Source organism: Leptosomus discolor, chromosome Z, assembly GCF_034619465.1.
Source record: "Leptosomus discolor isolate bLepDis1 chromosome Z, bLepDis1.hap2, whole genome shotgun sequence".
NCBI lineage: Eukaryota > Metazoa > Chordata > Aves > Leptosomiformes > Leptosomidae > Leptosomus > Leptosomus discolor.
The window spans coordinates 5,274,460-5,301,966 of record NC_141419.1 but is presented as its reverse complement, the minus strand read 5'-3'; the positions used below and the strand labels follow the sequence as shown (position 1 = coordinate 5,301,966).

Sequence of the window (27,507 nt, the reverse complement as noted above, 5' to 3'; positions counted from 1 at the left end):
AGCATGAAGAAACGGGCTGAAACGTGAATGGTTTGGGGTGGAAAAATGCCTTGGGAGGCTCCTGGCACGAGGGCAGGGGCAGAGCTAATAAACGGTGAACGGAGAGAGAAAACAGGCGGGGAATCGAGCGGTGCCGCGTGAGCCATCGACCGCGGAGCCATGGGTGGGGGCTGTGGGGAGCAGGAGAGGGCGGAGGGGCCCGGGGCTGCGCGGGTGGGGGACGCAGGGACCAGTATTGCCCTTCTGGAAAGCGCCGAGCAGGGCTGAGCTGTGGGAGCCGTTTTGCCACCGAGCCAGACCGCGATTCCCTGCTATCAGCCCCTGGGTTTCAACCGAGGATGGAAATTTGGGGAGCGGGGCCAGCTGGGAGGTCAAATCTGTGGAAGCCCCCGTGCCTGCACCCCCTCTGCTGCAATCACTCGTTACGGGTGACGATTAATGATCCTCCCCTTTCCCAGAGAGGCGTTATGTGCCACGGAGGGGCCGTGGCGGTGGCTTCGGGGAGGCAGCGGGTGCCCAGGGCGGGCAGTCGGCCCCACGAACGACGCTCCTGGTGGCAGCTTGGCTGCGGCAGTCGTCGGCGCGGCGGCGTTGCAAACCCGTCGCAAGGAGGCTGCGAAGGCTGGCGGCGCCCGGAGCTGCTGGGAAGTGCTGGTTTGCAAGAAATAAAAAAGCCTGTGGAAGGGAAGGGTAGCTTTTCCAGGGGGGAAAAAAAAGGGCTCAGCAAAAAACCCGGCACCCGGTGGTGGCGAGAGTGACTCATCTCCTCGAGCTGTCCAGGTGTCGGAGGAAATATTGAAAATTATCTAAATGCTCCTGCCTCCCGGGTGGCTCTTTAGATCCATCCAAAATCTAATTGTTCTGGTGAGAGATGTTAACACAGCCAAGGGCAAGTGGTGGATAGGAGGGACAGGGAAGAGTGGATCTATTGGCCGTAGTTAAAAGCTCTATTAGAAATTTCAGCCAATAAGGGAAATAACCCAAAGACCTGATGAAAATGATCAAATTCATGGAGAAAGTAAAAAAACCACCTCCCAGCTCTGGCAGGAGGAGACAGTGGCCGAGGCTCTGGGCGAGCAGCAGCAATCGAAAATGGGTCCGATCATCCCAGCCGAGTTCCCCGGGCAAACAGGATTTGAAGCATCCTCAGCTTCTGAATGTAGTTCACCACGGAGCCCCAAACAAGATTCATTTCCAGCGTGTAGTAGAGCCAAATTTTTATTTCACTCTTCGCTTTTTTTGTCATTTTTTTGGCACAGGGGGAAGCCACCTCCCAGCTGGGTGGGAGGCCCAGAGACTGGGATGGGGTGGGAGATCTCCACAGGGCAGGAGCTGGTGAGGGCAGCGCTCACGTCACCCCCCGGCTGCTTTCCCAAGGGCTTCCCTCCCCGCAGCTCCCTCGTTCCCATTTTCCTACAACCCTCAGCCGCCCGGGAGCTGGGGTCCGGGGAGTGGGTGAGCCCCCACCCCCTGCAGCTCCTGCAGCCCCGGATGTGCCGGGAGCCTCCAGCGGCGTCTGCAGCTCCTCTCTGCCTCAGAGAGGGGGAATAAACAACTCTGGGGAGATGAATAATTTATCAAAAGTCGAGGGAAAAGGCAGGTTTCATCTGCGGGCTTGGACGAAGGTTTTAATGAGGGAGAGAGGACAACTCCTGGGGCAGAGCCGTGGCCCAGGAGACATCTTGCTGCACCCCCACGGATGCCAAGCGGGACCCCAAAGTCTCAGCACCCTCGGGTGGGTGTTTGCAGGGCCCCAGCAGGGAGGGGGGGTCCCCATGGTCCTGCTGTACAGCGCAGAAATGGGGAGATGAAATGATTTAGGGAGATGAAATGATTTAGGGAGGAACACCCCCCCCCACCCGCCTCCCCCCTTCCTCCTGAAATAACGATTCCCCACGTAGGCAAAACAGCGCACGATCTTAACCCAGATTCGTAGCACAAATAATCCAGCGCTGCCAGGCGCTGCGAGGGGTTTTTGGAAAGGCGTTTTGGGTGTGAAATCCGCACAGGCTGGAACAGGCACCGTCTCCCGGCTGCCCTCGTTCCTCCGGGGTTCAACACGGCTCGAATCGGCCGGGTTTGCTCTGAGGGCACCGCGAGGGAGGAGGCCGGAGCCCAGCCGGTGCCACCGATCATGGGGTGACGAAGGGACACGTCACCTTGCAGCCAGCGCCGGGGCGCGCAGCTCCCCGCAGCCGTGCGGTGAACCCTGTGCTTCGTGCCGCGAGGGTGAGCGGTGCCCGGCTGCCATGGGTGGGAGCGGGGGGATGGCCGGGGGCATCGTGCCGATCGCCCCGGTGGGTGCCGGAGGCCAGAGGAGTCGCAGCCGGGGGCCTCTGCACATCGCAAACACGCGGCTGAGCCGCCCAACCCGTCCGGGAGCTTTGGGAACGGCACGAGCAGCGTCTGGCTCTTTGGGCGCTTTCCTCCTCCCAGTGTGCCTGAGGCCGCCGGCTCCCGTGGGACGAGCCCTCCGTGCTCCCCAGTTCTCAAGGATTTTGGGGTCCCTCATGGTGCGGGGCCCCACAGCCCTGCCTTGAGCGCAGTGGGTGCATTTATCCATCAGTGTCCGTCCAGTATGGACCTGAGCACCCGCTCAAGAGGTGTGAGACCCACACGGAGAGAGGGAAGAGAAAGCAGTGCCGGGGTGGCGGGGCTGGCACCGAGGCGGTGAGGCTGGCGCTGGCCCACCAGGACACCATTTTGCAGTACACCCTTTGCTCTGCTCACAGTGCCCCAGCACCAGGCTGTCCCAGTGTGATCGGGGCTCCCAGGGAGCTCGTGCCCTTGTCACCAGCCGGTGCTGCGACGCCTCGGCCGCTGCATCTATGGGCTCGATCCATCCCACCGGTGCATCTGCGCCCGGGCGGGTTTCAGCCGAGTGCTCCCTCCTGCGCTGCTCTCCTCGTCCCTGGATCCGACCAGGCAGGGCTGCAGGGCAACACGTGCTCTTGTACAGCCGTGTCCCAGTTGTCCAAGAGCAAAGTGTCACCACACCCCACGCCGTGTCCTTCCCTGCGTCCCACGCCCTCGCTGGACGTACTTGAGGAAAACAGTCACTGGGAAGCCGAGGGACATGTTGGGATGAGATCTGAAAGCTGGCAGCGGAGAGATGCCCGTGGGGCAACTGGCTGCGCCGAGACCCCGGGTGGACCGGGGCGACGGGCTTGGCCAGGCCGCGTGCGACGCCGTGGGAGCAGCCGCGCTGGCTCGGGGCCGTGGCACGGTGCTGCTGCTCGTTGGGTCGCGCCGTCGACGCGGGGCGGCTGGATCTGCCGTCAGCCGGAGCGGTTTATCCTGCTTCAGTCCTGCCAAGCGGACGGGGTTGTCCTGCAGCTCAGCCACCCCATCGGGCTGCTGCTGGTGTCCCTGCCCGCGCCACGGCTGCGGCTGGTACTGACTCGGCGGAGGCTGGGATGCCTCGCTGTCCCGCAGGTGAGGCCTTAGGCAGCATCCAGCTTTCCTAGCACAGCCCTCCGGCCCTTTCCAGGCCTTTCCTGGCCTTTCCCTGCTCATGTCCCTCTGTGCCCTGCTCGTGTGTCCCCCCCCTGCCTTGTGGTCCTGCCACAGCCGCTGGCCCCAATCGATGGGTGCTCTAATTCCCCTGGGCCTGGGGGAATCTAGAGGATGGGGTGGAGGGGAGGGGGGGGTTGTGCTATGGAGGGAAAAGGGGGTGCCCTGGGGGGGCTGTGTGGGGTGTGGGGAGCTGCTGGGTGGTTTAGGGGGACGCCCTGTGCAATGGGGGTGCAGGGTGGCTGTGCAGGCTGGGGGTGCAGGGTGGGGTAAGGGGGAGCCTGGGGAGGCGGTGGGCATCGTGTCACCCTGGGGAGCACGGACAGGTTGGGGGGACTCGGGGGGTGTCCGAGGCTGGGCCGGGGGTGCCCGGGGCGGAGGGTACCGGGTTGGGCTGGCGCAGGGGCGGGAGCCGGGGCCGGTTCCCGGAGCTGCGCTGGGTGGGAGGCGACCGGGACCCCCCCCCCCCCTCCCGCCACTCCGTGCCGCCCCGGTGGGCAGGGCCGGGCCGGGCCGGGGGGAGGCGCCGCGGCGGCGGGAGCGGCGGGAGCGGCGGGAGCGCACGGCGGGGCCGGGAGCGGCCGTACCGGGAGCGCACGGCGGGGCTGGCAGCGGCGGGGCCGGGAGCGCACGGCCGGGAGCGGGAGCGGCTGCGGGGACCGGGAGCGCCGCGTCCTGCCCGCTCCGAGCCGCCGGGACCGGGACCGGAGCGCCACCGCGGGGGGTGAGCGGGGGGGTGCGCACCGGGGAGGGAGCGGGGAAGGGCGGCGGATGGAACGGGGAAGGGCAGGAGGAGCGGGGGATGGAGCGGGAACGGCAGGAGATGGGGACGGAGCAGGGATGGAAAGGCGGCGGATGGGGATGGGGCTGGACCGGGAAAAGGGGAGCAGCAGCCGCCGGGGCTGGGCTGGGGCTGCGGGCACCGGAGGATGCCGGCCGGGGGAGGGCAAGACCCGGGGGGGCGGAACGGGACCAGGCCAGCCCCGTGTGCCCCCGCAGAGCCGTGCCCGCACCCCGCTGCCTCCCGCACCTGCTGCACCCCCTGCCCGCACCGCAAACCGGGGCTCCAGCCCCCGCAGCCCCTGCAGCCCCCGGCCCTGCCTCTCCCTGGGCACCGAGCCCCCCCTCCTGCTCCTCGCCCACCCGCGGGTCCCCCCAAAAAGCAGGGCGAGGGCTGAGCCCCTCGGTGCAGGCGTCGGGGCTGCCGGGGGAGACGCGGTTTTGGGCCGCGGTTCATTTTTTTGCAGCTTTTCAATGGGGGGTGAATGACTCATGGAATCCTTTCTCCCTTTCTTTCAATGTTTTTTTTTGGGTCTCTTTGTTCCTGTTTTGCTGATTAAATGATGATAATAAGGAAAGGCTCCGCGCGATGGAGGCGGCTCCTCTGCCGCGGCACATCGGTTGTAGGAGTCTCAGTCATTTCATGTGCATTTTCCTTGGTCGAGCTAGAGGACACAATGAGAATTATTTTAAATATGTCTCATGCAAGGTGCTTATTTGCCCAGCGTGTGTACGCGGCACAGCTCACTCCCTGTGTGCTACAGAAAGCCCAACCATTTTCCCCTACCACCATTAATAGGATTTTTAAAGCTCTTCCCACTCTGAGAGGGGAAAAACTGCGGGTACAAAGGGCAGTGCCGATGTGATGGCTTCTTCTTGTACCGAGCACAAAGAAATCGAACCCAAAAGGTTGGACTTTGCTTTATGGGAGTGAACCAGTGCCAGGGATGCCAGTGTGAGCATTGCTGGCAGAGGGGTGGCCGGGCCACCGTCCCCATCCCTGGGAGCCCCAGCTGTCAGACCAGCAAGGGGGAAACTGAGGCAGCATTTAGGAGCTCCATTCACCTGCCCAAGACGGTGCTTGGGCGCAGGTGTGAGGGCAGAGACGTCTGTGGTGGGACGGTCCCTTCTCCATCACCCGCAGCACCCGTGGCGGGGAGGGAGCCGCGGCCGGTGGCCTGGCGTCACGCGCTGTTTGCTCCTTCCGCAGGCTGCTGCCCGTGGGGACGTCCTGCCCGCCCTCCTGCCCGCGCCGTGGGCCATGTCGTCCTCCGACGAGGAGACCCTCAGCGAGCGGTCGTGCCGGAGCGAGCGGTCATGCCGGAGTGAGCGCTCCTACCGCAGCGAGCGTTCGGGCAGCCTCTCCCCGTGTCCCCCCGGGGACACCTTGCCCTGGAATTTACCCCTCCACGAACAGAGGAAGCGGAAGAGCCAGGACTCGGTGCTGGACCCGGCCGAGAGGGCTGTCGTCAGGGTCGCAGGTAAGGCAGCGTCCTGTTTTGTGGTGGGTCCCCCCAGGGACAGGCAGACGAGGCTCTCCGGTCTCCGCCTGTGGTGGCTGAGATGGTCTTGGGGTCACCCCTGTACCTGCTGCTCCCCAGGGAGCCTGGGGATGGATGGGATGTGGAGAGGAGGGGTGGATGTGGCCTTTGGGGACTGAGGGCCAGGGTGGTGGTGCGGCTCCGCGATGGCTTTGTCCTGTCCGGGTAGGGCTCACCCTGGGTTGTTCATGCTCTCAGCACACTGGGGTTAAGGGATGACTGGGCACCCTCAACGCTTGGGTTGGGTGACATTAAAATGCCTAATTAAGGTCTAAATGACTCCTTGGTGGAAGATTGCCCTTGGCCAGACTCCGGGGAGGAATTTGCCCTGGGAGGTTTGTGATTTCCGGCTGATGGAGCTTCCACCACCTTCGCAGTGGGCAGCCCTATCGCTGTGGTCGTTGGGATGCTCCGGGGTCACTGCACTGCTGCGTCGTGGAGGGGACACTGCCCCGTGCATCCCCTCGCCTGCAGCGCCGCTGTGGCACCCGACCGTCACACCCCGGGGAGAGGGACGGGGGTGGGAAGGAGAAACAAAGCCAGGGATGGACCCACCATGGCTGACAGCTCCTTCTCCGGTTGATGGAGCTGGAAGGGACCCCAGTGTGGGGGTGCCTAGGAGGGAGGATGGAGGAGCTTTGCTCAAGGAGGGGGCCCTGGTGCCAGAGTCAGGATTTGGTGCTTCCCTCGGGACAAACGGCCGTTGGGGGCTTTGATCTGCAGCTGCTGGGGTCTGGCCCCTTCTCCCCACGCCCCAGGCACCTTTGATCTGCTCCTGCAGCAGCAAATGGGGATTCGGGGCTGCGCTGAGGGGCCCCTGCTGAGCCCTGGCCGGGCTGTTCCCAGCTGCCGCCCCAAGGGAACCCCGGGGCCCGGCTTTCATCTTGCTGGCGGAGGCGTGCATGAGGGCGGCGAGCTCCCGAGGCGCCCGCTCTACCCTGCCAGCCCCTGCCTGCCCCTGCCAGCCCCCAGCCGATGGGCAGATCGGCCCCGGTGCTGGGCTCTGTACACTGTGGGGAATCACACTGGGAGTACTGGGAGCGGGGGGAACCCTGTCATATCCCACCCAGGCAGGAGCAGCAGCGGGACGCTGGCTGCCAGCCCTGCCTCCCTGCCTGCCCTCCCTGCCTGCCCTGCGCTGGCACGGTGGGGTGCGTGCGGCTCTGGCCGTGCCACGGTGCCGCTCGGGCGGGTTGTGCCGTCCCAGCTCACGGGTGTCTTGGGGCAGGAAGAACCAGTTGATTCAAATGATGGTTCTTGAAAATGCGCTGTCTGGGGCTGGGGGAAGCAAACCCACAAGGTGCAGCCGGCCCTGTCCCAAACACCAGCACCGCCGAGCCTGGGAGATGGCCGGGCTGCCGTGGCCCCACCATACCCACCACCGCTCCCTGGCCGGCTTTGCCCCGAAAGCCCCATCCTGCTGGGTGCTGAGCACCCTCCCGCACCCTGGGGCCAGACCCTGCTGAGGCACAGCCATTTCCCAAGCTGTGTTTCTCCCCGCCTGCCCGGGATGCCGAGCGCTTGTCGTCACGCTGGCTGCATCCAGCCTGTGATTAAAGGCAGGGGGATGTCACAAAATCTGGTCTCATGCAGATTCCCCATTAAAAATAACTCGCGAGGTGCAGCTAGACAGTGCTGAGCCGGGAAGAAAGAGTTTGGAGACAGTTTTGTGTCACCAGGTTTGAAAATAGGCTGAAATATTGATTCAGATCCTTGCATTATTCAGCGGGACTGTCTGGAGCGCGCCGGCCGCCCCGGTGCCTGTCCCCACCGTGGGGCTCGGGGACAAGCCTGGGCTGGGGACCAGGGGCTGTGGCTGGTGGAATGTGCCCGGGGGGAAGCTGGCTCCTCTCAGTGTGCCTGGGGAAGGGGGACAGGGCTGGGACCCCTGAGAAAGGGCACTGGGGACCCATCCCAGTGGCGAGGACAGAGCCTGGGCATTGTGCGGGGCTGGGGAGCCCTGTCCTGTGGAGCTGGCAGAGGCGGTGCAGGAGCGTTAGCACCTCGGTGCTTTTGGGGGGACATGGATCTGGGGTGATCTTCCTCGCTGTCTGTGGGGTCTGACGGTCTCTGCGTCCCTTCTGGCCATCAGAGCCAAGGAAAGGAGCACATGGCTGTGCCCAGGGAGGGGACGTGCCAGCGAGGACCTTGCGGGAGGTGCTGGTGCTGTAGCGTGGGGTGCTGGGACACGCCGCTCCCCCCGCCACGGGGCTGGCTGTGCCTTCAGCTTTGGTACCTCCAGTGCTGGGCCGGGTCCCCAGGCAGCCTCTGGAGCCGTTCCCTGCTTCGCTGGCGTCTCCCTGGAAGGAGGTGGCAGCGGAGGAGCGGGACGTGGGGGGTCAGAGACTGGCCCTTGGCCCCGCATCACTCTGTCTCGCTCCAGCAGCTTGGCAGAGGGTGAAGGTGGTGGCCAGAATGGGGTGGGGGGTGGGGGGGGCGCTGCTTTTGGAAAGAAAAGGCTCTTTCATCCTAAACCCGTTTGCACTTGGTCCTGCCAAGGGTCACAGGGTGCTCGGGTGCTGGGAGGGGCCGGGGGACACACAAGGGTGCCAGGGGTGAGCAGGCAACAGAGGCAGCGGGTAGGGGTGATGGGGGAGGCGTCGCGGGGGCTTTCCAAGGGCTGCGCTCCGTCTGTTTGAAAAGGCTCCTGGGAGTCCTTTGTCATTCGGGAGCGTCACCCGAAGCCACTGGCAGCGGCAGCCTTGGCTGAACAGAGGGAGATGTGCTTCATCCTCGGGGACGTGGGAACAAACCTCCTTGTTCTCCGCTGCCTCGGGAGCAGCAAACGCTCCCGCTCGTCGGGATGGGGCAGGATTCGAGCAGCTCTCCCGATGCCCAAGGAGGAATTCAGCCGTGCCAGCTGGCCGGCACAGATTTCCCCTTGCCCGGGGAACATGTTTTTGGGTCAGATGGGTGTTGCGAGCGCAGACACCTCTGCAGCGAGCCACGGCCCCGGCGGCCGGGCCCGGCGGGGTGCTCTGCCACCCAAGGACGCCTGCCCGGCCTCGGCACAAAGGCGGCTGAGCCACGAGGCCGCCGCGCCGGCGCGGTCACCCGGATTTAAACCCTCCTCCCCACCGAGGCACTGCTGGGGATGCAGCCGGGCACTATTAATTACTTTTCCTAATTAAGGCACCATGGCGAAGGGGAGATGCCTGCGAAGCCGGGGTGAAGGGGATGGTTTGTGTAATCCCCCCCTCCCACCTCAGGCTGCAGGAGGAGGATGATGGTAGCCGCCGGTGGTCCCTCGCCATCCTCTGGAGGGATGCGGGGTGCAGCCACCCCCCCCCCCCCGGGGTGCCGCCGGGAGGTTTGGGGGGGCCCCTGGGTGACGGTGGGGAGACACACGATGTCTGGGCTGAGCGGGAATGGGGCTTTTCTCGTTGCCATGGTTACCCAGCTGGCGGAGCCTGGCCCTCCGGTTGCCATGGAAACGGTGCAGCCAGGGTGAAAAAGCAATATCTTGTGGCCAAAAAAGGCCGGGATTTGCCCCAGTGGGTTGGGCGGGCAGGGCTGCCAGGGCGTGGGGGGGGAGGGGGGGGGGCTGGATCCGGCCTTGGGTCTTGGTGAGGGGGGGCCTTGTGGACTGAGCGGGGGGGTGCCGGGTGTTGGTGGGACTGGAGTGTCACCTGGCCTGGGGACAGCCACCCTTGTGCCCCCGTACTGGCTGTTGCTGTGGGAGGTGTCGCTCTGCCACATCCAGAATTGCCCGGAGGGCTGGGGTTTGGGGGGGCTGAGTGGAGGTGTGGGTGCCAGGCAGGTTTGGCTCTGCACCCCATCCCCATTTCCCCAAGGGCTTTGCCTTTGGGCCTGCTCTGCCCCTTGTCCCCCAAAGTCCCCCTTAGGTGATACCAAGGGGCTCCCCATTCCCCCATGTTCTCCAAAGTGATGCCGAGGGGTTCAGCTCTCTCCTGCCCCCCCTGTTCCCATCCCAGCTGGAGGCTGCAGGGATGGTAGCTGTGGCACCCGGTGGCAGCGGGGACAGATCCCGACCCGGGAGACACAGAGGTGGGATCCTGAGCAGCCCCCACACCTGCCCTGGGAACACACCCCTGGGGATAAATCCCTGCAAAATCCCACCTGAAATAAAAGGAGGTTTTGCAAGGCCGGCTCCGGGGTCCCACAGCCTCCGCCCGGCTCCAGCCAGGGTCACTGCCCAGGGGACCCCCGGGGCCGACAGCCCCCCCAGCTGCTCCCGTGCTGGCAGCAGGTGCGGGGTGCTGAGCCCCGGTATTTGGTGTCTGTGTCTGAAGTGGCCTCGGGGGAAGGGGAGCAGGAGCTGGGGGGTGAGATGCTCACCCGCTTGGGTGCACTGGGATGTGTCGGGATGCACCGGGATGCACTGGGATGCAGTGCTCTGGGCACAGTGGGAAGCGGCGCTTTGGTTGCACAGAGTGCACTGGGCACACCGGGAGGTAATGCCCTTGTTGCACTGGGAGGTGCTGGGCTGCAGTGCCCTGGGGCACACTGGGATGCACTGGGCTGCAATGCTCTGGGTGACCTGGGATGTACTGGGATTCCCTGGGCTGCATGTCATGGGTGCACTGGGATGCACTGGGCTGCATGTCACGGGTGCACTGCGATGCACTGGGATGCGCTTGGCTGCAGTGCTCTGGGCTCACTGGAGTGCCCTGGGATGCACTGGGCTGCAGCGGCCTGGGCGCACTGGGATGCACTGGGCTGGGCCCACTGGGATGCAGCAGCCTGGGCGCACTGGGATGCACCGGGCTGCGGCGGTCTGGGCTCATTGGGCTGCACTGGGCTGGGCTCACTGGGCTGCACTGGGCTGCAGCTCTCCGGACGCATCGGGAGTCGCTGGGGGGCACTGGTTGCCGCTGGGGAGCACTGGGAGGCTGCGCGGCGCCAGGCGCCGGTGACGGCGCTGGGAGGCCCCGGCGTCACAGGTGGCTCCGCCTGGGCGGTGTCACCCCCCCCGGTGTCACCCTCCGGGTGTCACCTCCCGGTACCGCCCCGCTGGGCCCCGCCCCTCCCGCCCCGGGGCTGCCCCGCATCGCCGCCAGGGGTCGCGGCGGGTGTCAGGGGGCGGAGCCGAAGTCGGGGGCGGGACCGCGGGCAGAGGGGGCGGAGCAGACGTTAAGAGGCGGGGCCTTGGGGGGGCGTGCCCTCCGGGCGTGGGCGGGGCCGCCGGGCGGGCGGCGGCGCGGGCGGAAGCGGCCTCAGCGCAGACCGGCCCTGGCCGCCGCGCCGGCAGCTGCACCGAGGCCGCCGGCACAAAGGCCGCCATGGCCGGGTACGTGCCGGGGCTGCTCCCGGCCAACCGCAGCCAGGAGAAGGAGTTCGTCCAGGCCTACGAGGACGTGCTGGAGCGCTACAAAGGTACCGCGGACGGCGGGGCCCGCCGGTGGGGCCTGGAGCGCAGCGGGGCCGCCCCCGCGGGGGATGAGCCGGCGCCGTCCCTGTGCCCGCGGCCCCGGGTACTGGGGGCTCCTCTGTCCCCCGTGCGCCCTGCTTGGGCGGGATGGCTGGGGTGACCGTCCCCGAGGGAGCTCAGCGTCCCCTGCGTGGGGTGCCCGGGGTCCGAGCGTCGCTGGTGTCCCCTGCGTGGGGTGCCCGGGGTCCGAGCGTCGCTGGTGTCCCCTGCGTGGGGTGCCCGAGGAGAGAGTGTCCCAGGTGTCGCCTGCGTGGGGTGCCCGAGGAGAGAGTGTCCCAGGTGTCCCCTGTGTGGCGTGCCTGGGCTCTGAGTGTCCCTGTATCTGAACTGCATGGGGTGCCCAAGGGATGAGTGGCCCTGGTGTCTCCTGTGGGGTGCCTGGCGTCCCTGTGTCCCCTGCGTGGGCTGCCTGGGGGCTCAGCGTCCCTGCGTGGGGTTTGCAGGGGTCCTTGCATCCCCTGCGTGGGGTGTCTGGGGCCCTGGTGGCCCTGCGTGGGTTGCCCAGCGTCACAGCACCCCACCTTGCCCCTCGAGCACCACAATATCCATCATCCCTGTGCCCTTACCCCAGGGTGGCAGAAGGTATGTCAGGGACCCACCATCCGCCATCCCTGCTGTGGCTCCCCCGCTGTCTCCGTGCCCCCCCACGGGGCCAGGCTCCCTCTCCCTGAGCTGTAGCTGGGCAGGAACGAAGAGCTGATGTGCTCCGCAGGCCACTGTCTCGGTGGCTGTGCCGGTGTCGGTACCGGCAGTGAGTGTGCAGTTTTGATGTCTGCTGCTCATATCTGGGAGTTGCGTGTGTTTCCATTCTTATTATTGTTATTATTATTTTTTTTTCCTCCTTGCTGCAGAGATAGACTTGTCTTGGAGCCCAGATTTCAGCCCCACAGGGCTCCTAGCGCTCTGTTTTGTAAGTTTAGCAGCCAAGTCTCTTTAAAATGCGGATGGCCGAGTCGAGAGGAGCCAGGCGCTCGCAGCGCCCGTTTCCTTTTCCTTTCTGCCTGCAGAGAAAGGGGAATAATGGATTCCCCGGCTCCCCGATTCAGGGGGTGCCACTCAAACCTCCCAGAGGTGGGAGAAACACGCAGCCTCACTCCGCTTTCACAGGGAGCGGGGAATAAAAGCCTCTTCGGGTGCCTTGGAAAGGCGCTGGGTAACGTGACTCGGGCTTGTCCAAGTACTTGACAAACTTTTATTAATAAAAAGCCCCTTTGATGTAGTTGGGTTTAGCGTGGAGACGCGGAGGAAACGGTGCAGCGGGTGCCAGCAGCTGGCATGGAAAGAGCCATCGTTTGCATCGGTTTTGCTTTGTTCCAAGTAAGAAATTGAAATTACAGTGCCTGTCCGTGCTGGTCCAGCTGGGGCATTACTGGCTGGTGGTGCCGGGCTGTTCTCCCCCTTGCCTGCCCCGTGCTCTGGGTGTCGGTGCCTTCATTGAGTGTCTGGGTTCCCCCCGGGAAGGAGGGCTTTTTAGGTAATACCTAATTTCTGCACCAGGTTATGTTATAAAGCTGGTAGTCGCTTGGAAGTACCCTGCTGTGTGGCGTTTGATGTTGTTTGTGGTGCCTGTGTGGTGGAAGGGAAATGAGTGTTTATACTGTATAAAAGCTTTCTTTTACCTTTGACCCCTTCCCAGCTCCCTGCCCCTCCTGGGACATCCCACCTGCGCTGCGAGGGCTGGGTGGGAGCCTCCAATTTGGGTCGTGAGTTTCTGAGCTGGTGGACGTGTTGTCTCTTCCCTGCTTTCCCCCATTGCAGCTCCTCTGAACGGGTTGGTTTTGCCTGTCCGGAACAAGTTTTCCACTGGCTCATCCCCTCCCCCTCTTAATCCTGCAAAAATGGAGAGTTTACACTGAAATGTGACTGCTGGGGACCGAGCTGCCTGGGGAGACCCGTAGGGTCAGCGTCTGGCTCGTGGTGGCCACCCCGTACCGGCCGCATGCGGGACTTGGCGCTGCTGGCACTGGCTCGTGCCGTCAGAGGGCAAGGAGGACGCTTGGTGCGGCTGAAGCCAGGATTGCAAATGCCTCCCTGCATTCTGTTAGCCAGTTCCACTCTATTTCTAATAGAAAATAACCTAAAAAAACCCCCCACAATCTGAGCAGCAGGGCCTCCGCCATCAAGCAAGCCGGGGCAGGCTTGGAGGCGAGGAGGTCGGCGGCACGGGAAGGGTCCCGGAGCCGGCGCAGTAAGCTGCGAATCCTGCCTTTCTCTGAAGAGCAGGGGTTAACCAGCTGGCAGATCCCCGTGATTTCTTTCTTTATCAGAACACCCACCTCAGGCAGAGGAGAGCTGCCTGCGTGGAGGGGCCGAGGTGCCGGGTAGGTGTGCCGCATCATTGCGGCGCCGGTGCTCACCGGGGTGCTCTCGCTCCCAGGCGTGCTGGGGGCGGAGGTTTGCATCAGCGCCGCGCGCTGGCGTGGGTGCTGCGGGGGCACCCGTCCCTGCTGCCGGTGGACCCGGTACTGGGTGCTACGTGATGCTGGGCCCCGGTCCCAAAGGGGTTGGTTGAGCAAGGGGATGGGGCTCAAGGGGGAGGTTTGGGGGGACGTAGGCTCCGGTCCCACCTCACGGTGCTTGGAGCGTGGCGGAGCCACCCTGGTTGTGGCTTCCTTCGGCTGCTGGCATCCTCGGGAGGCACAGCACCCTCCGGGCTGTGCCGTCCCAGACAGCACCCTACAGCTGGAAGTTCTCCAGTGCCAAGACCTTCACCAGTCTGGCCCAGTTGAAAGCCAGTGGGCCAGTTTCCCAGGGAGGCACGGGTGTGGGGCAGCTTCCAGCCCCGCTTGCCTCATCGCTGGATTGTGGTGCCGCGGCACATGCTGGGACGTGCAGCGCCGCTGCCGTGGGTGCCGGTGAGAACGACGGCAGCAGCGCAGGGGGTGATGGCGGGGGCTTTCGGGGACCCCTCTGGATGCTGCCACCGCGGCAGAGCTGCTGGTCAGAGGGGTCTGGGCAGGAAGGGAAGCCCTGCCCGGTCCTGCCGTGGGTGCTCGGCACGCTGAGTGGGGCTCAGCAGCTGAGGGCTGCTCGCCATTCCCACGGTGTGTACCTGCCGTCGTGTTCCGGGGGCGTGCTGACCCTCGCTGGCCCCTCGGGAAAACAGGAGCCGACACATGCCTCTGTGCTGCGGCAGCGCAAGGGTGCAGGCAGCGCTGCTGGGCTCCGCTCGGAGCACGGGTCATGCTTTCCCTGTTCAGAGTACTGTAAACATTAACTAATCAATCCTGGTGAAATCCTTTCTTTTTGATAATTAACTCTTTTTTGGGACTGGGAGTAGAAATCAGGAGCTGTAGTGTCTGAGTAGCTTTTTCCCCACCCCTGGTGCCGTCTGTTTGCTCCGTGGTGCCGGGCGCGTGGCTTGGCTTGTTTGAACTGGGACAGCATGGGATGGCTTGTCACCTTGTCCGCCTGACTCGAGTCAGTGTTAGGGAGGGGACAACCTTCCCAGGGGCTGGAGGAGACCCTGGGGTGGGCAGAAGAGGTGTGGGACCCTTGTATAAATGAACCGGAGCGTGTTGGACCCCTCCTTGTGGGACTGGAGCCTTCCTGGGGGTGGGAAGCAGTCCTGGCCGCTCCTGTCTGTGAAGAAACTTTTTTTTTTTTTCCCTTCACTTGTTGGGCTGCTGCTGCCAGGATGTCATCCTGCGAGGATAAAAATCGTTCCTGGGCGGCACCGAGTGGGCTGCACAAGGCCGCTGTGGTCTGCAAGAGTGCTGACGGGACCGGCGGCACGGTGGTGACTCCTCACCAGGAGAGGAAGCCCTTCTTCCTCTTCATTGCCTGGGAGGAGGGGTGGCTGAGCACTGCTGTTGGAGCGGAGAGTCCCTGGCTTGGGGAAGCTTGGCTGGAAGCCATCGGGCTTTTCATCATCAGGCTGATTAACTCTGATTTTTTTTTTTTTTTTTTTTTTTTTTTTTTTGGGATGCATGTGGGAGTCACTGGTTTCCCTGGTATGAGGGGGGGACCAGAGACCAAGGAGGTCTCAAGAAGGTGGCAGGAGCCTTGGGATACACTGGAGATGGCCTGGCCTCGGTGTCCGAGGTGGAGCCTGAGCACGTGGTGCAAGGTGCTGTTTTGCTTGTGTTTGTTTTGGCCAACAGGGAAATGAAATTGGTGGTTTTTCAGGTGAGAGGATCCACCTCACCTTGCCTGGCCGGCTTTTTGCTGCCTTTGTGGTGGAGTCATCACCATCCCAAGTGCCCGACGATGCCTCCTGGGCTGGGCTCACCTTGCTGAGAGGCACGTGCCTCCCCCTTCGTCCCGCCAGCATCCCCGGTCACAAAGCTGGTCGAAGCGATTGCAGTTGTCGTTGTTGTCCTGGTGCCCGGCTAATGAGCCAGGACTGTGGCTGAGCCCTGCTCGCAGGTCCTGGGGCTGTCGGCTGCTCCTCCTCATTTCCAGGTGCTTCTGGTCCAGAGAGAAAAGCCCCTGGGGAGGCTGCAGTGGTGGGTGCCCGTGCAAGGTAGCTGCATCCGCAGTACCTCCTGGCACGGGCACCAGGACGTGGTGTGACTCCTGCCGGTGTACGGTGCCGTGCCGGCGGTGAGTGCCGGAAAGCTTTGATGTCGTTTCAGCGGCCAGCTTGCCGCCGAGCGTTTGGAAAGGGCTCGTGGTGTTCTCTTGCTTCTCTTCTCAGCGCTGCCTGCACGCATTCCCGTCAGAGCCTTTTCCTTCCCGGCTCATGCTTCGGGGCGAGACCGGAGTCTTTGACCTCCGTCTGCTGGTTTCTGGCCAACCTCCTTTCCAGGCTCGTCTCGCCTGTGTCAGCTAAGTTTAGACTGCTCTGGACATACCATGGCTGATGCCAGTGGCAAGAAACCTCCCAGAGGGAAGTAGAAAAAGAGGTTTTATTTAAATTTAAAGTGTCTTAACACCATTGTTTGAATACCAGGGTGATAAGTCCTTTTATAAGCACCTAAACCAGACAAATACAGGCTGTGGAAGGAGCAGGGCACTTCAGTTTCCAGTTTTTCCTCTCTTGGTGCAGGGAGAAGCTGCACCGGAGCTTGGGGTGGGTGTGAAGAAGATGCTTCACGCTGGGGCTGCCTGGATAAAGCTCCATCTCCCTGCACGGCGGGGCTGTGAGCCCTTCCTGGGGCCATGGGCGCAGCCCGGCTGCTGCGGCCGAGCTGGCTCCTGCACGGGGCAGTGTTTCGCCGCCGGCCGGAGCACAAGGGCTGGGACAGGCGTGGGGTAGGGGGGAGGATGCACCGAGCGGCGCTGAGAAGCAGTGCGGCTCCTCCTGGGACTCTGCTTGGCCAGGAAGGCCCTGGCAGGAAGGTTTTGGGAGTCCTTCGATCCCACCCAAGGGTGAGCCACAGGCAGGCAAGTTTTTGGTGGGTTCTAGGGCGCAGAGCCGGTACCCAGGATGGGATTTGCGGCCGCTCAGCCTTCAGCATTGCGGTGGCTGCGGTTGAAGGGGGGTGACCGGAGCGGTGTTGGTTTGAATCCATCGCCTCTCTGGGAAGGAGCACAAATGCGTTCTCATTAATATTCCCGGGGGATGGTTTCCATGAGCAGCCTCTGATGTGTGCCCGTGATGGGGAGCGTAGGCTGATGCCTGGTGCAGGCTCTGCTCAACCCCGTGGGGCGCAGGGACTGCGGGGGACGGTGCTTCCTTGGGGTGGGACCACTCTCCCTGAGCACAAATCCAGCCCTTCCCTGCTCCTCTCTGTGGCTCGGCTGTACCCAGGGCGTCGCTGCTTCGGGAAGCTCTGTGCTCTGGATGGATGCTGGCAACGCCAGCTGAGTTTTCCAGGGCAGATGAGGCAATCGTGGCCTGTGGGGCAAGGCGGTGCAGCGGTGGGCGTGATGGCACACCTGGGATTGGGACGGCAGCCCGCCGTGAGCGGGGCTGTGGTGGGAGTCCTAATTTCTGGGACTGATTGTGGCTTTCACCCACGACGTGCCCCCCTGGCTGGCACGGTGGTGCGGAGCCAGCTTTTGTGGGTCCATGGGCAGGACCTAAAAACCAGCTCCTCTCCGCACCCTGACTGGTTGCTCATGCCTTTCCCATCCTGTCGGAGTCAGCGGGTGGGGTGGGAACCAGTAGAGCTGCTGCTGGGTGGTGGTGGGAGAAGAGGGGGTGGAGGCAGGGTGCCCGTCTCACAGGGAGGAGAGTGGCTTTCTGGCAGCTTTTGCCTGCTGCCTGCAGGTGCTGCTGGCCATGCTGGCAGCGTGGTCCCCTGCCTGGGTGGACCCCATCCTGCATCCTGAGCAGCCAGGCTTGCAGCGTCCCTGCTGGATGCTGACCTCGAAATCCCCCTTCTTCCAGACGTTCTTCCTTGAGGCTTGCTGGAAGCTCCAGATTTAACATCTCAGCGCTGCTCTTGTCTGGGGAGGCTGGGCCCACTGCTGGGGTTTGGGGGTGTTCAGTCTCCAGCTCGGAGAAGCCACCGAGGAGGTCTCCTGCACGGCAGTGTTTGCAAAGCACAGCGGATGCTTGTGTTAATAAGCTGGGAAGTTTCATTTCCAAGCTCATGTCGTGGGTTTTTGTGCATTTGGATGGATCCCACCCGTCTCGGGGGCCGGGGAGGGGGATCCTCCAGCGTCTGCTTTCTGAGGAGGAGATGTGTGGTGGGGCTGGGAGGCTGGGTGATCTGATTTGGTGTATGTCTGGCTGCAGACATGGTAAAACGAGTCCTTGGATGTGATCTGAGATGTGCGCCCTGCCTCTGGGTCAGATAAGCCCAGCGATTCCTGGAAGAGGGAAAGTGGGGAGGGCTGTTGGGCGAGATGGTTTGGGAGATTTTGGGTGAGAAGCAGGATGCTGATCCTGGCAGGATGGACTGGGGCTCCCTCTCGCCCTGTCGGAGGAGGCTCTGACGGTGCCGATGGGAGCCTGGACCCATCGGTACCAGCAGTGGTGAGACGAGTCGGTCCGCAGCGAGTGTCTTGTGTTCGTGCCTGGTCCCTGTAGCCATGGCCTTGCAGCGCTGGGAGTGCCCCATTGTCACCCCCCCCCGTCACCCCCCCCCCCCGGTTTATCAGCGATCTGGACCAGTGGGTTCAGGGTGGCGGGCTGGGCGCTGCAAGGCCACAATCAGGTTGTTTGTTATTTCCCTGCGCATGACATGCTGCATTTCCATTTTTCATTTCCTTTTGGACCCTGTTGCCCTCCAGTGAGTCCAAGCCGGCCGGCACGAACCGTGGGGCTGGCACTGTGCCCGTGCTGCTTGCAGCGGCCGCCGACCCTCCCTGCCTTCCTCTGTTCGGACCGAGCGTTTTTTACCGATGCTGAGGAAGCTTTGCCGGTCTCCCACACGTGATGGGTGCCGTGTTTTGCACCTCTGTAGCACCTGCGTGGGTCTTCTCCTCTCTCAGCCTCTGCTCTTGCTCACCTCAAGCTCTGCTAGGACCCCTGTCCCCTTCATCGAGCTCTGCCGGGACCCCTGCCTGGGTCAAGGGCAGAGTCTTGGTACAGTTGGAGCCAGAGCCAGCTCTGCCCTGTCCTGCTCCCAAGCCCTTGCTCTGCCCTTGCAGCCTCCCAGCTGGCTGCCCCGCTCCTGCGCAGCCATGGAGCTGTGCCTCGGTCCCACTGGGATGTTTGCACTGACTTCTGGTTGTGTCAAATAAGGGTGTAACCTCTGGTTTGGTTTTTATGAATCGCTATTCGGGTCCGTTGTGGCCTTTCAGAAGTGCTTTTGCCAGCAGCTTATTTTTCCCTCCAGGAAACTGTATACAAGGGCTCCCGTGGCAGCGAGATTCGCGTTGACCTTGGGCAGTTTTGCTACAAGAGCCGTCCTAGTAAAACTATCCAGTGGGAGCAACTCCTTTCCGTGCGGAGCGGGGCCAGGCCGTCTCCCCAGCCCGGCAGTCCCGCACTGCGCGTGCTGCCAGCAGCTGCCCCGCCAGCTAATCAGCATGAATTAGCAGCCCCTGCACCACCCCCCTGGTTCAAGCGCTGTTTGGTTGATATGAGGATTGCTAGGAGTGATGCTGGGGACAGCTGATGTGGCCACGGCCATCGCTGTGTCCCTGCTGGGGGCTTGGCAGGGTGGTGGTGGTGCGGCCGTGCTGGCGAGGATCTCCTAAAATAAATGCATCCCGCACTCCAGGCGTGCTCCCGCCGCTGCCGTGGGTCACACGTCTGTGCCCCAGCTCTGCCGACTTCCTCGGCACGGTGTGAACAGCCTCCTCTCTGGTGATGGTGGGGAAGGAGCCCCTCGGATACTCGTGTGCACGTCGGGGAGCAAACCCCCACCCCGTGGGCCACTGCCCCAGAGCGAGGGTGACGGGGACAACCATGGCGCAGGAGGTTTTATTGCTGGCGGCTCCAGACGCTGCACGTGGAGATATTTCATCCTTGCCGGCTGTTTGGGATGCTTCTCATTCTTGCTGTGGAGGGCAGTTGCCGGGCTGGGAGATGCTGGGATTCTTCGGCTAGCCGGGTGCATGGTGGCGGTCCCGGGAGCTGGGGGCTCTCCCCCTGGCCCCTCACGAGCCAGCTGGAGCGATCCTCCCTGCTCCAGGAATTCCTGGCGTTCCCGGCGGGGAGAGGGAGCCGGGATGCTTGTGGATGGGGTCTGGTGGCGTCAGACCCACTTCCCCTTAACTCCTTTGGGATGGGAGGATGGAAGCGCCCTTCTCCCCATCGCCGTGGGGTTTGGGGGGCCCGGCGGGTGTCGGGCTGCCTTCCCGCACTGCTGACCTGCTTTGGTGTTAGACAGGGTGTTAGAGAGCGGGGCAGGAGGGAGGCACTGAACTCCCTGCAAGTGTGGGGTTACCCTTATTGCCCTGGAGGTACAAAGCTGTGGTGGGTGCTGGGGGCAGAGCTGGGGTGCTGGGGGGGCCAGGGCTTCCCCAGTGCAGCCACGTCTCCTTCCTGCTATTGTCATTTTGGAGCAGCTGCCTGCTTGCCCTGGCTGCTGGCTGTCCCGGTGGTGCCTGGTCTTTCCCCTGGGCTGGGAAGGGGTGGATGGAGATAAAGAAGATGGGGATGTTGGTGGTGCTGCCCATGCTCCCATGCTGGGCTCTTGTTCTGCGTGCCCGCTCAATGCTGGCTCCTGGCACAGGGGTGATAGAGGGAAAGGACATGGCTTGTCCCTTGTGCCCCCTCCACAGGGCTATTCCTCGCTTCCTTCTCACAGCCCCTTTGTCAGCAAGAAGCCGGGTGGGTTTTTTTTTCCTTTTTTTTTTTTTTTTTTTTTCTTTAGAGGAAAATTCCATTGTGCTATTTTTAGTGGTGACAACTTGGCTTCTCGCAACAACTTTATTCTGCTCCTGGCTCTGCCGGCAGGCGCGGGGGGATGTCTGCAGGAGTGGCCCCGCGATGCCGGGGCTGCGGCCGGGCTGCGGTGTGTTGGCAGGCGAGGGCTGCCACCGCCTGCTGCCGACCAGGCACCTCCAGCTCCAGCCCAGGGTGTGAATCCTCGTCGGAGGCCGGCACAGTTGGGCTGTTCCATGTGGCTGCTCGCTGGCGATCGGATCGGCTCCCTCTTGCCGGGATGAACGGATGCCTGCTCTGGCTGCTGCGGACCCACACGTCCCCTGATGCTTCGGCAGCTCGCTTCGATGGCAGCAGGTCCTCTGGGTGTCACCTCCGTCCCACCCGAGCCTGGCAGCGGGTGCGGGTGGTGCAGAGGGCCCTGGTGTAATTAGAGTGTGTGTGGGGGCAGTTCACCACCTGCCCCCGTTTTCCCCCCCTCGGAGCTCCCGGAGCAATTTTGGCTCCCTGGTTCCCAAGCAGACAGCTGTCAAGGACACAAACGGCAACTGGCCGGTGGGGTTTGCTCTGCTCATGAAGGAAAGTGATACCCCCGGTGCACGTCTGTCCCCGGAGAGGTGTCCGTCTGTCTGCAGAGCTGTGAGGGAGCAGGGCTGTGTGCCCCCCTCCAGGGTCGCTTGGTTGTGCAAACTGGTTTTATGAACATTTTTTTGGATAATGTGGGGCATTGTCAAGGGATGCTGCTGGTTTGGGGGACAGCTGGGTCTGCTCCCCCAGCACGTGGTGAAGGAGCCGGGGATTCATGTGCCAGTACCCACAGGCAACGGGAATCTCCTCAACCCGCCGAGATGTGGGGCACTGCCACCCCTGGTTTCTGGGGGGCAATTTGGCTCCTGCAGCACATCCTTGCTCTGGTTTCTCTCCTTTCCCTCCGGCAAAGCTCAAATGCTGTGCGAGTGTGCCAGGACACCTCTGCCGGGAGGTGCCAGCCGTGCCGAAGCCCGGGCAGGCAGATCCTGCACCGTGCGGTGGGTCTTGCTCAATCTGCTGGGATCTTTGCAGAGAATAAGTGGGGTGATACACAGAGAGTGTGATCTGCCTCCATGTCATGTTTCAACACTGCTGCTGCTGCTATTATTATTTATTATTTGATTTGACAGAAGTCCTGGGACATGCCTGGTGGACACCAGTCCTGCTGAAGGGCAGCAATGAGTGGGGCAGGTGCTTGGATCTCCTCAGATCACGCTGGGCTGGTTCCTGCTGCCAAAAATTCCTTTAAAACCAGTAAATCTCCTTTTCAGCTTTGTAAGCGCCTTGCTGCCGGTACGGGGCGAGCATGTGGTGAGTGGGGTTGGGGGGCAAAGGCAGGAGGGATTCGGACCCCATCTGCTCCTGGGTCTCACCTGGCACTTTTTTCCCACATTTTATGGCACTTTTCTCGTGGCTTCTCCCAGGCTGGTGGCCTGGTGTCAGAGTCAATAGGGTGCCTTGTCCCTTGAGGACAGGGGGACCCTGTGTCCTACCCGCTGAATGTTTTGGGTTTGTTTTTTTTTTTTGCCAGTCTTCTGTCTGCCAGTCTTAAAGCCTATTGGGTTTTTTCCTTCCCCTCCCAATTCCCTCAAACGTGCTCCTTGCTGGAAATATCCCCAGGACATACAATCCCTGAGACCTCCGGCCTGGAGGGGGGGTAGGTAAGGGGTGTTGGGAGCCCTGATGGTGCGGGGCACTTGCTGTTAGCGCTGGGCTCATTTGCAAAAAGGGAGGTGGCTTCGGCCATGGGAGGTTTTAATGTGCTTCTTCAAATAAGGAAACGCGAGGGCCGTGCCACAGCCGGACTTGCGGGTGGTCAAAGGGCGACAGCGGTGAGGCCAGGGGGACTGCCGAGCTGGTGGCGGTGGCTGGGGCTTGTGAGTGCCCCAATGCTGCCCAGCTGAGGAGCCGGGTGGGCTCGACTGGAAGATGAACTTAGAGAAGTACAAGAAGTTCCTGGATGGACTCGGCACCCTGAAAGGTATTTCTCATCCTTTGCGGTGTGAATGTGCGATGTGGAGAGAGGCTGAGCCGCTCCGGCATCGCCTCCTCCGAGGGCTCCGGCAGAGTCCGACCATCTGCCGTCGATCGCCGATCGAGGCAAATCAAGTACCCCTGGGATGTCGAGGAGTCACAGGCTTCCCATGGAGGCGGCTGGGAGGGGAGGTGCTTTCCCTGGCTCCGCTTCACTTCCCTCTTTTGTCTTTTATTTGGATTTTGAGCGGTGTGTCTGGGCACAAAGCGAGTGCTGGGCTAGCGGCTAACCTAGCCCCGTAAGTAACGCAGGGAGGCAGGGGAAGCTGCTTTGCAAATAACAACTGGAAAAGAAATTGAGCTCAAAATCCTGCCAAAGGGAGAGGGGACAGCTGCTGTTTCCGTGGGTCGGGGCTGATCTGGCTCTGGTGAGGGTGTTTTTGCCTGCGTGTGTCCCACTGGCCATCCAGGTGTGGGTCCTGCCGGCTGTGGGTACCTGGTGGCATCCAGATGCAGATTGGTGCTTTTTTTTTTTCCCCCCACCAATTCTTTCCAATGCTCTTTCCCAATGCTCTGCCCTCTCCCACCTCGCAGGCTGTCCCCGGAGAGCCGGCTGCGACACCCGATCGTGCTGGGCTGGCCCCTGGCAGGTGGCTGGAGGCCGGCAGCCGTTGTCCCCGCTGCGGCAGGCAGCGAGCCCAGGCTGCGGGCGCAGGGGCAGCGGGAGAGCAGCTCAGTTTACCTGGTGCTCCGGCAACAGCAGGAGGGGATGCTTCCCTTGCTTTTCCCCCCCTTTCTTCCTTGATTTTTTTTCCCCCCCCCCTCCCTGCTGTCAGAGGAGCTTTTTGCTCTGGGACTCCCAGCCGGCCTCATCCTGCTGCAGACAGCTATTGGGGTTCGCCTGCTAGAAGGAAGGCGAGAGGGAAGCAGAAGGCACCCGGGATGCCATCGCCTGTCGTCTAATAACACTTATTGACTCGCCCCTTTTTCCAGCGCTGCCGCGGCGTGGCTGTGCTTCGCCAGCTGATCCCGCTGTATAACAAAGGTGAATCAATTCAATGTTTAATTTAGCAGGGAGCCAAGGGAGTTGTCACCCGGCAGGCTGGCAGCCTCCCCACCCTCCCGTGCCGGTGCTGGGGCTGACGCGAAGGGTTAATCCCACAGCTCTGTGGCTGACAGCTGCCCTGAGTTATCGCGTCTGGGAGTAATATAATTCACTTTCTTATGCTGGCGTGGTGTCCATCATAAATTTTTCCTGAGCCTTGCTGCAGCTGGCAGTGGGAATCAATGTAAAAAGAGCCCTGAGTCGCCAGGGGTGGTGGCCAGCTCCATCCTGCAGCCGTGCTCATCCCCCAGTCTACAGCCCCTCGGCAGCTGGAGCATGGATGGGCACTGGGCTTGGGTGCCAGTGACCCTCCTCTGTGTTTTGGGGCTTCTGCTAAAGCGCCCACGCCCATGCAGGAGGTTCTGGGCTCCATCTCCAGCTGCAGCTCAGCAAATTCCCGTCCTGCCTGCGAGAACGAGGTGTTGAGGAGCCGAGCTGACATTATTAATAGCGTTTACAAGGTGACTGGCTGCAGGAGCTGATCTGGCAGCCTTCCCCTCTCCAGGTGCTGCCCGGAGCCCTGCCGGGAGCACTGGCTGCCTGCGCTGGCTCCCACATCCTGGCACTCGTGGCACTTTGTCTCTTCGCTCTTGTGACCCCGTAACAGGAATGCAAAAACACAGGTGGCAAGTCCCCCAAGAAGCCAAACCGGCAGGTTTTGGTCTATTTTTCTACCTCTAGCCCGAGTGACGCCGACTTGCTGGCTGTCACCAGCCATGTTTACCACAGCCCTTTGCAGCTTTAATTCAGGCAGGGAGATGGAGGAAACCGCGTGGTGGGCAAGGAAGGGGCAGAGGATGCTCGGGGGGAGGCAAGATGGCTCATTTGGGTGGGCACAGCTGCCCCTTTTGCACTGCTGGGGTGCTTCCCCGTGGGTGCAGAAGGGGTGCCTGCCTTTGCGGGCAGTTATGGTTAGCTCTGCCGTGCCCGCTGGCATGGAGATGGCTGTGCCGTGCGCCTCGCCATCGCGGTTTGGCATTTGCTGTGTAGCTAAGTGTGCTCTTCAGCGCTGAAAGCAGCCCCAGCCAGCCTGCCCTTGAGCTGTGGGGCTGGACAGAGCTAGAGGAAAGGAAGGTTTTATTGCTGGAGAGGTTTCTTTTCCCCTCTTCCCCCCTCGTCTCTATTCATCTCCCCAGGGAGGTGGAGACAGCAGCGGATATTGGAGCTGGGAGCGTTTCATATGTAAATGCCCGTGTGTGTAAGTCCAGGCCCCTGACCCCCCCGGCGTGGTGCCAGCATCCATCGCTGTCAGCCCCGCTGGGTCCGGGCGAAGGGCTTGGAGAGCATCCTGGTGCCCCGTACCCACCCGGCTGTGATGGGGCTGGGAGGCCCTGCCAGATCCCTGCCTCCGTGCTGGGGACAAATGATGCTGCTCCAGGACAGACCCTGCCCCAGCAGCCGCTGCCGTGGTGGGTTTGGGGTCACCCAGCCTTTCCGCACTGTCTCCATCTTGGGTTTCCCAGGGCAGTGGCTGTCAACTGCCCCGAGGTGACGAGAGCCTTGGGCTAGGCTCAGGAAACCCATTTGATTACAAATTTATTGCCCGGCTAATTTTACTGGTGGCACGAGAACAACTGGTTTCACTTTCTGAGGAGTTTGTTGTTTACTTGGCAGCCAGATAAAATCCAGCATCTTCTCGGCCTTCTCCCGTGCACGCCGGCTAATCTCCTGGCTTCATCTGACCTTGTCGCTGCCGTGTGCTTTCCCCAGGGGAACTGGGCTCAGATTTTCCCCGTGGCCCAGCAGCCACAAGTGGGTCCGTGCTTTTTCCTACCGCCTCCGCCATCATGCATGTGCCCAGCTCGGCTGAGTTTCTGCTGTTAAAAGAGAGGGGTTTTAGCTGTAACGTGCTGGGCCCGGGTGCCGAAGGGGTGTGGAGATCGGAGCAGGAGGCAGGAGCAGCATCCTGCCCTGGGGCTGGTGCTGGAGCAGTGCCACAGCCCGCCACCATCGCCGTTTGCTTTCGTACCATCGTGTGATGGGTTCCCCGAGGAGCAGCCCAGGCCAGGGCCACCCAAGGTGGCCGGGTGCGATAAGAGATCCACGGCCGCCATCTGTCCCAGCCAGCACGGGTGGAGGCCCCGGTGGGTTTTGCTTCCTCTGGCATACAGCTCTCCTGGCTTTGTCTCCTCACGCGTGGGATGCAGCGGGTTGCTCCTGGGGAAGAGTGGGTGCCTCTTCTCCAGCACAGCCGACCTGCAAGGTGACCCCTGGGGAGCATGGCTGGCTGGGGTGACTCGTGGGCTGTGCCCTAACTGAGGATCCCTGGTGATTTGCAGCTCTCCCACCACAGCCTTGTGGTGCCAGAGATGGTTTTTGCCTCAGAAAGGTCCAGCTCAGCCCTCCTAAGAGCATCTGATGGGCTTGGGCCAGGCTGGTGGGATCCATAGCAATGTTAGCTACTGGATTATTTCATCTGGTTTTTAATGGGGATTAAGTTTCTCTGCGGGAGAGCGGGTCTCTAGGGAACAGAGGTTTCAGGCTCCTGCCTTCCCCTGTTTGTTTTGTTTGTTTTGGTTTTGGGGTTTTTTTTGATCCCAAATTCTCCTCAGCTGCTGCACACCAAGGCCAGCCCAGCCAGGAGTTGGTGGCAGCAGCTGGCGATGAGGCATCACTTCAGAGCACGGTGCAGCCACGAGTAAAGCCCTGTCTGAGCCCACGGGTGTGATCCCCGGGAGCATTCATGGTCCGGGCAAGTGAGCATGGAAGGACCAGGGCCACATCCAGATCCTGGACAGGCACAGGGTGCTGTGGAGAGGGAGCTCTGGCTTCCTCAGGGGGGCTGGGACCACCCCATCTTCGGTCAAAGGGTGCTGGGGCTGACTGGTGGAGCAGGTTGCCACCCCTTCGCCGCCTCCCGCACAGCGCTAATCAGGTTTCACACTGCTTAGTTTGGGACATCTAATGAGATCAGGGCTCAAGGTTGCCTGCCTGCCCTCCATTTGCAGGGGAAAATGAGAGAATCAGCTGCTTCCTTCTCTTTGACCTCCATTTCTGAGACGGGGCTTTGCACGTCTGCTGTCCTGAGCAGGCTGGGGGGTCGTGGTTTCCCCAGCTGTCCTCGTGTTTGTAGCATGTCGAACCCTCGGCTGCTTTGTGGGGGCACAGCAAAAGGGGGGGAACACTCCTACCAGCAGCTTGGGGCGCACACTTGGGCTGTGGGATGTGCTCTTGGGCTGTGAGCTCCCCTCGCCTTCTCTCTTGTTGCTTTGCATCGCTATTTGGAGGGAGCAGGATGAGGGGGTCGAGCTGGGGGCTGTTGGTGGGGCCATGCCTGGGCAGCCCAATTGCGGGGACCCCGGCCCTGACTTGCCCTGCACACATTGCGAGCTGCTGCGCGGAGCCTGTGCAAACACAGCGCCCAAGCTCGCCCCGAACAAAGCGCAGCCAGTTCCCACTAGCCTAACGTTTTCCTATTTCTCCCGCTGCCAAGCAGCCTTTGGTTGGCGTTGGAATAACAAGCCTCTTTGCGGAGACACCGGGCCTTTTGTTAGCTGGTAGAAAAGGAGTTTTGATGCCGGCGATCCCTCCGCCCCCCGGCTTTCCTGCTCCCTAAGCTGCTGCTGTGGGAAGTGCAAAGCTTGGCCTTGAGCGGCCCATGGGGATTCCACCGCTGTGGCTCTGACTCGGCTCCCCACAGTCCCTCCCCCGGGGCTTGGCTGTGCTGGGGTGCAGCTCTGCACCCCAGCCAGCTCTACTGCTGGAGGGTCTAGCTCCTCTGAGAGGGGCTGGGGCCTGGGACTCCATTTGGGGCGTTTTTCCAGCATTTGGGGCATTTACTGGTGCTCAGCCCTCGTGCAGGCGGTGGGAGTGGGTGCAGGATGCGTTCAGGGCTTGGGCTGCTCTCCAGCATGGGGCTCTGCCACTCGCCTCTGCTGGGGCTTCCATCAAATCTTGTGCTGTTTTTTTTTTCCTTTCGTTATTGTTTTTTGGTATGGTTTTGCATGGCTTTTTCTCCAGCGAGGTGCTGTTGGGGTGTGCTGGGAATTACGGAGCGGGTGTT

At 62.3% G+C, this 27,507-nt stretch overlaps 1 protein-coding gene across 2 annotated transcripts in view; it reads left to right on the top strand.

The window, feature by feature from the left end:
- Positions 1 to 5,554: 5,554 nt before the first annotated feature.
- The window catches only part of MACF1 (microtubule actin crosslinking factor 1), a 145,292-nt gene continuing 123,339 nt past the window's right edge, over positions 5,555 to 27,507 (top strand). For both annotated transcript variants that reach the window (XM_086479561.1, XM_086479559.1), the window contains exon 1: positions 5,555 to 5,774. In XM_086479561.1, coding sequence (XP_086335687.1) covers positions 5,555 to 5,774 — 220 coding nt within the window. The remainder of the gene's footprint in view (positions 5,775 to 27,507) is intronic.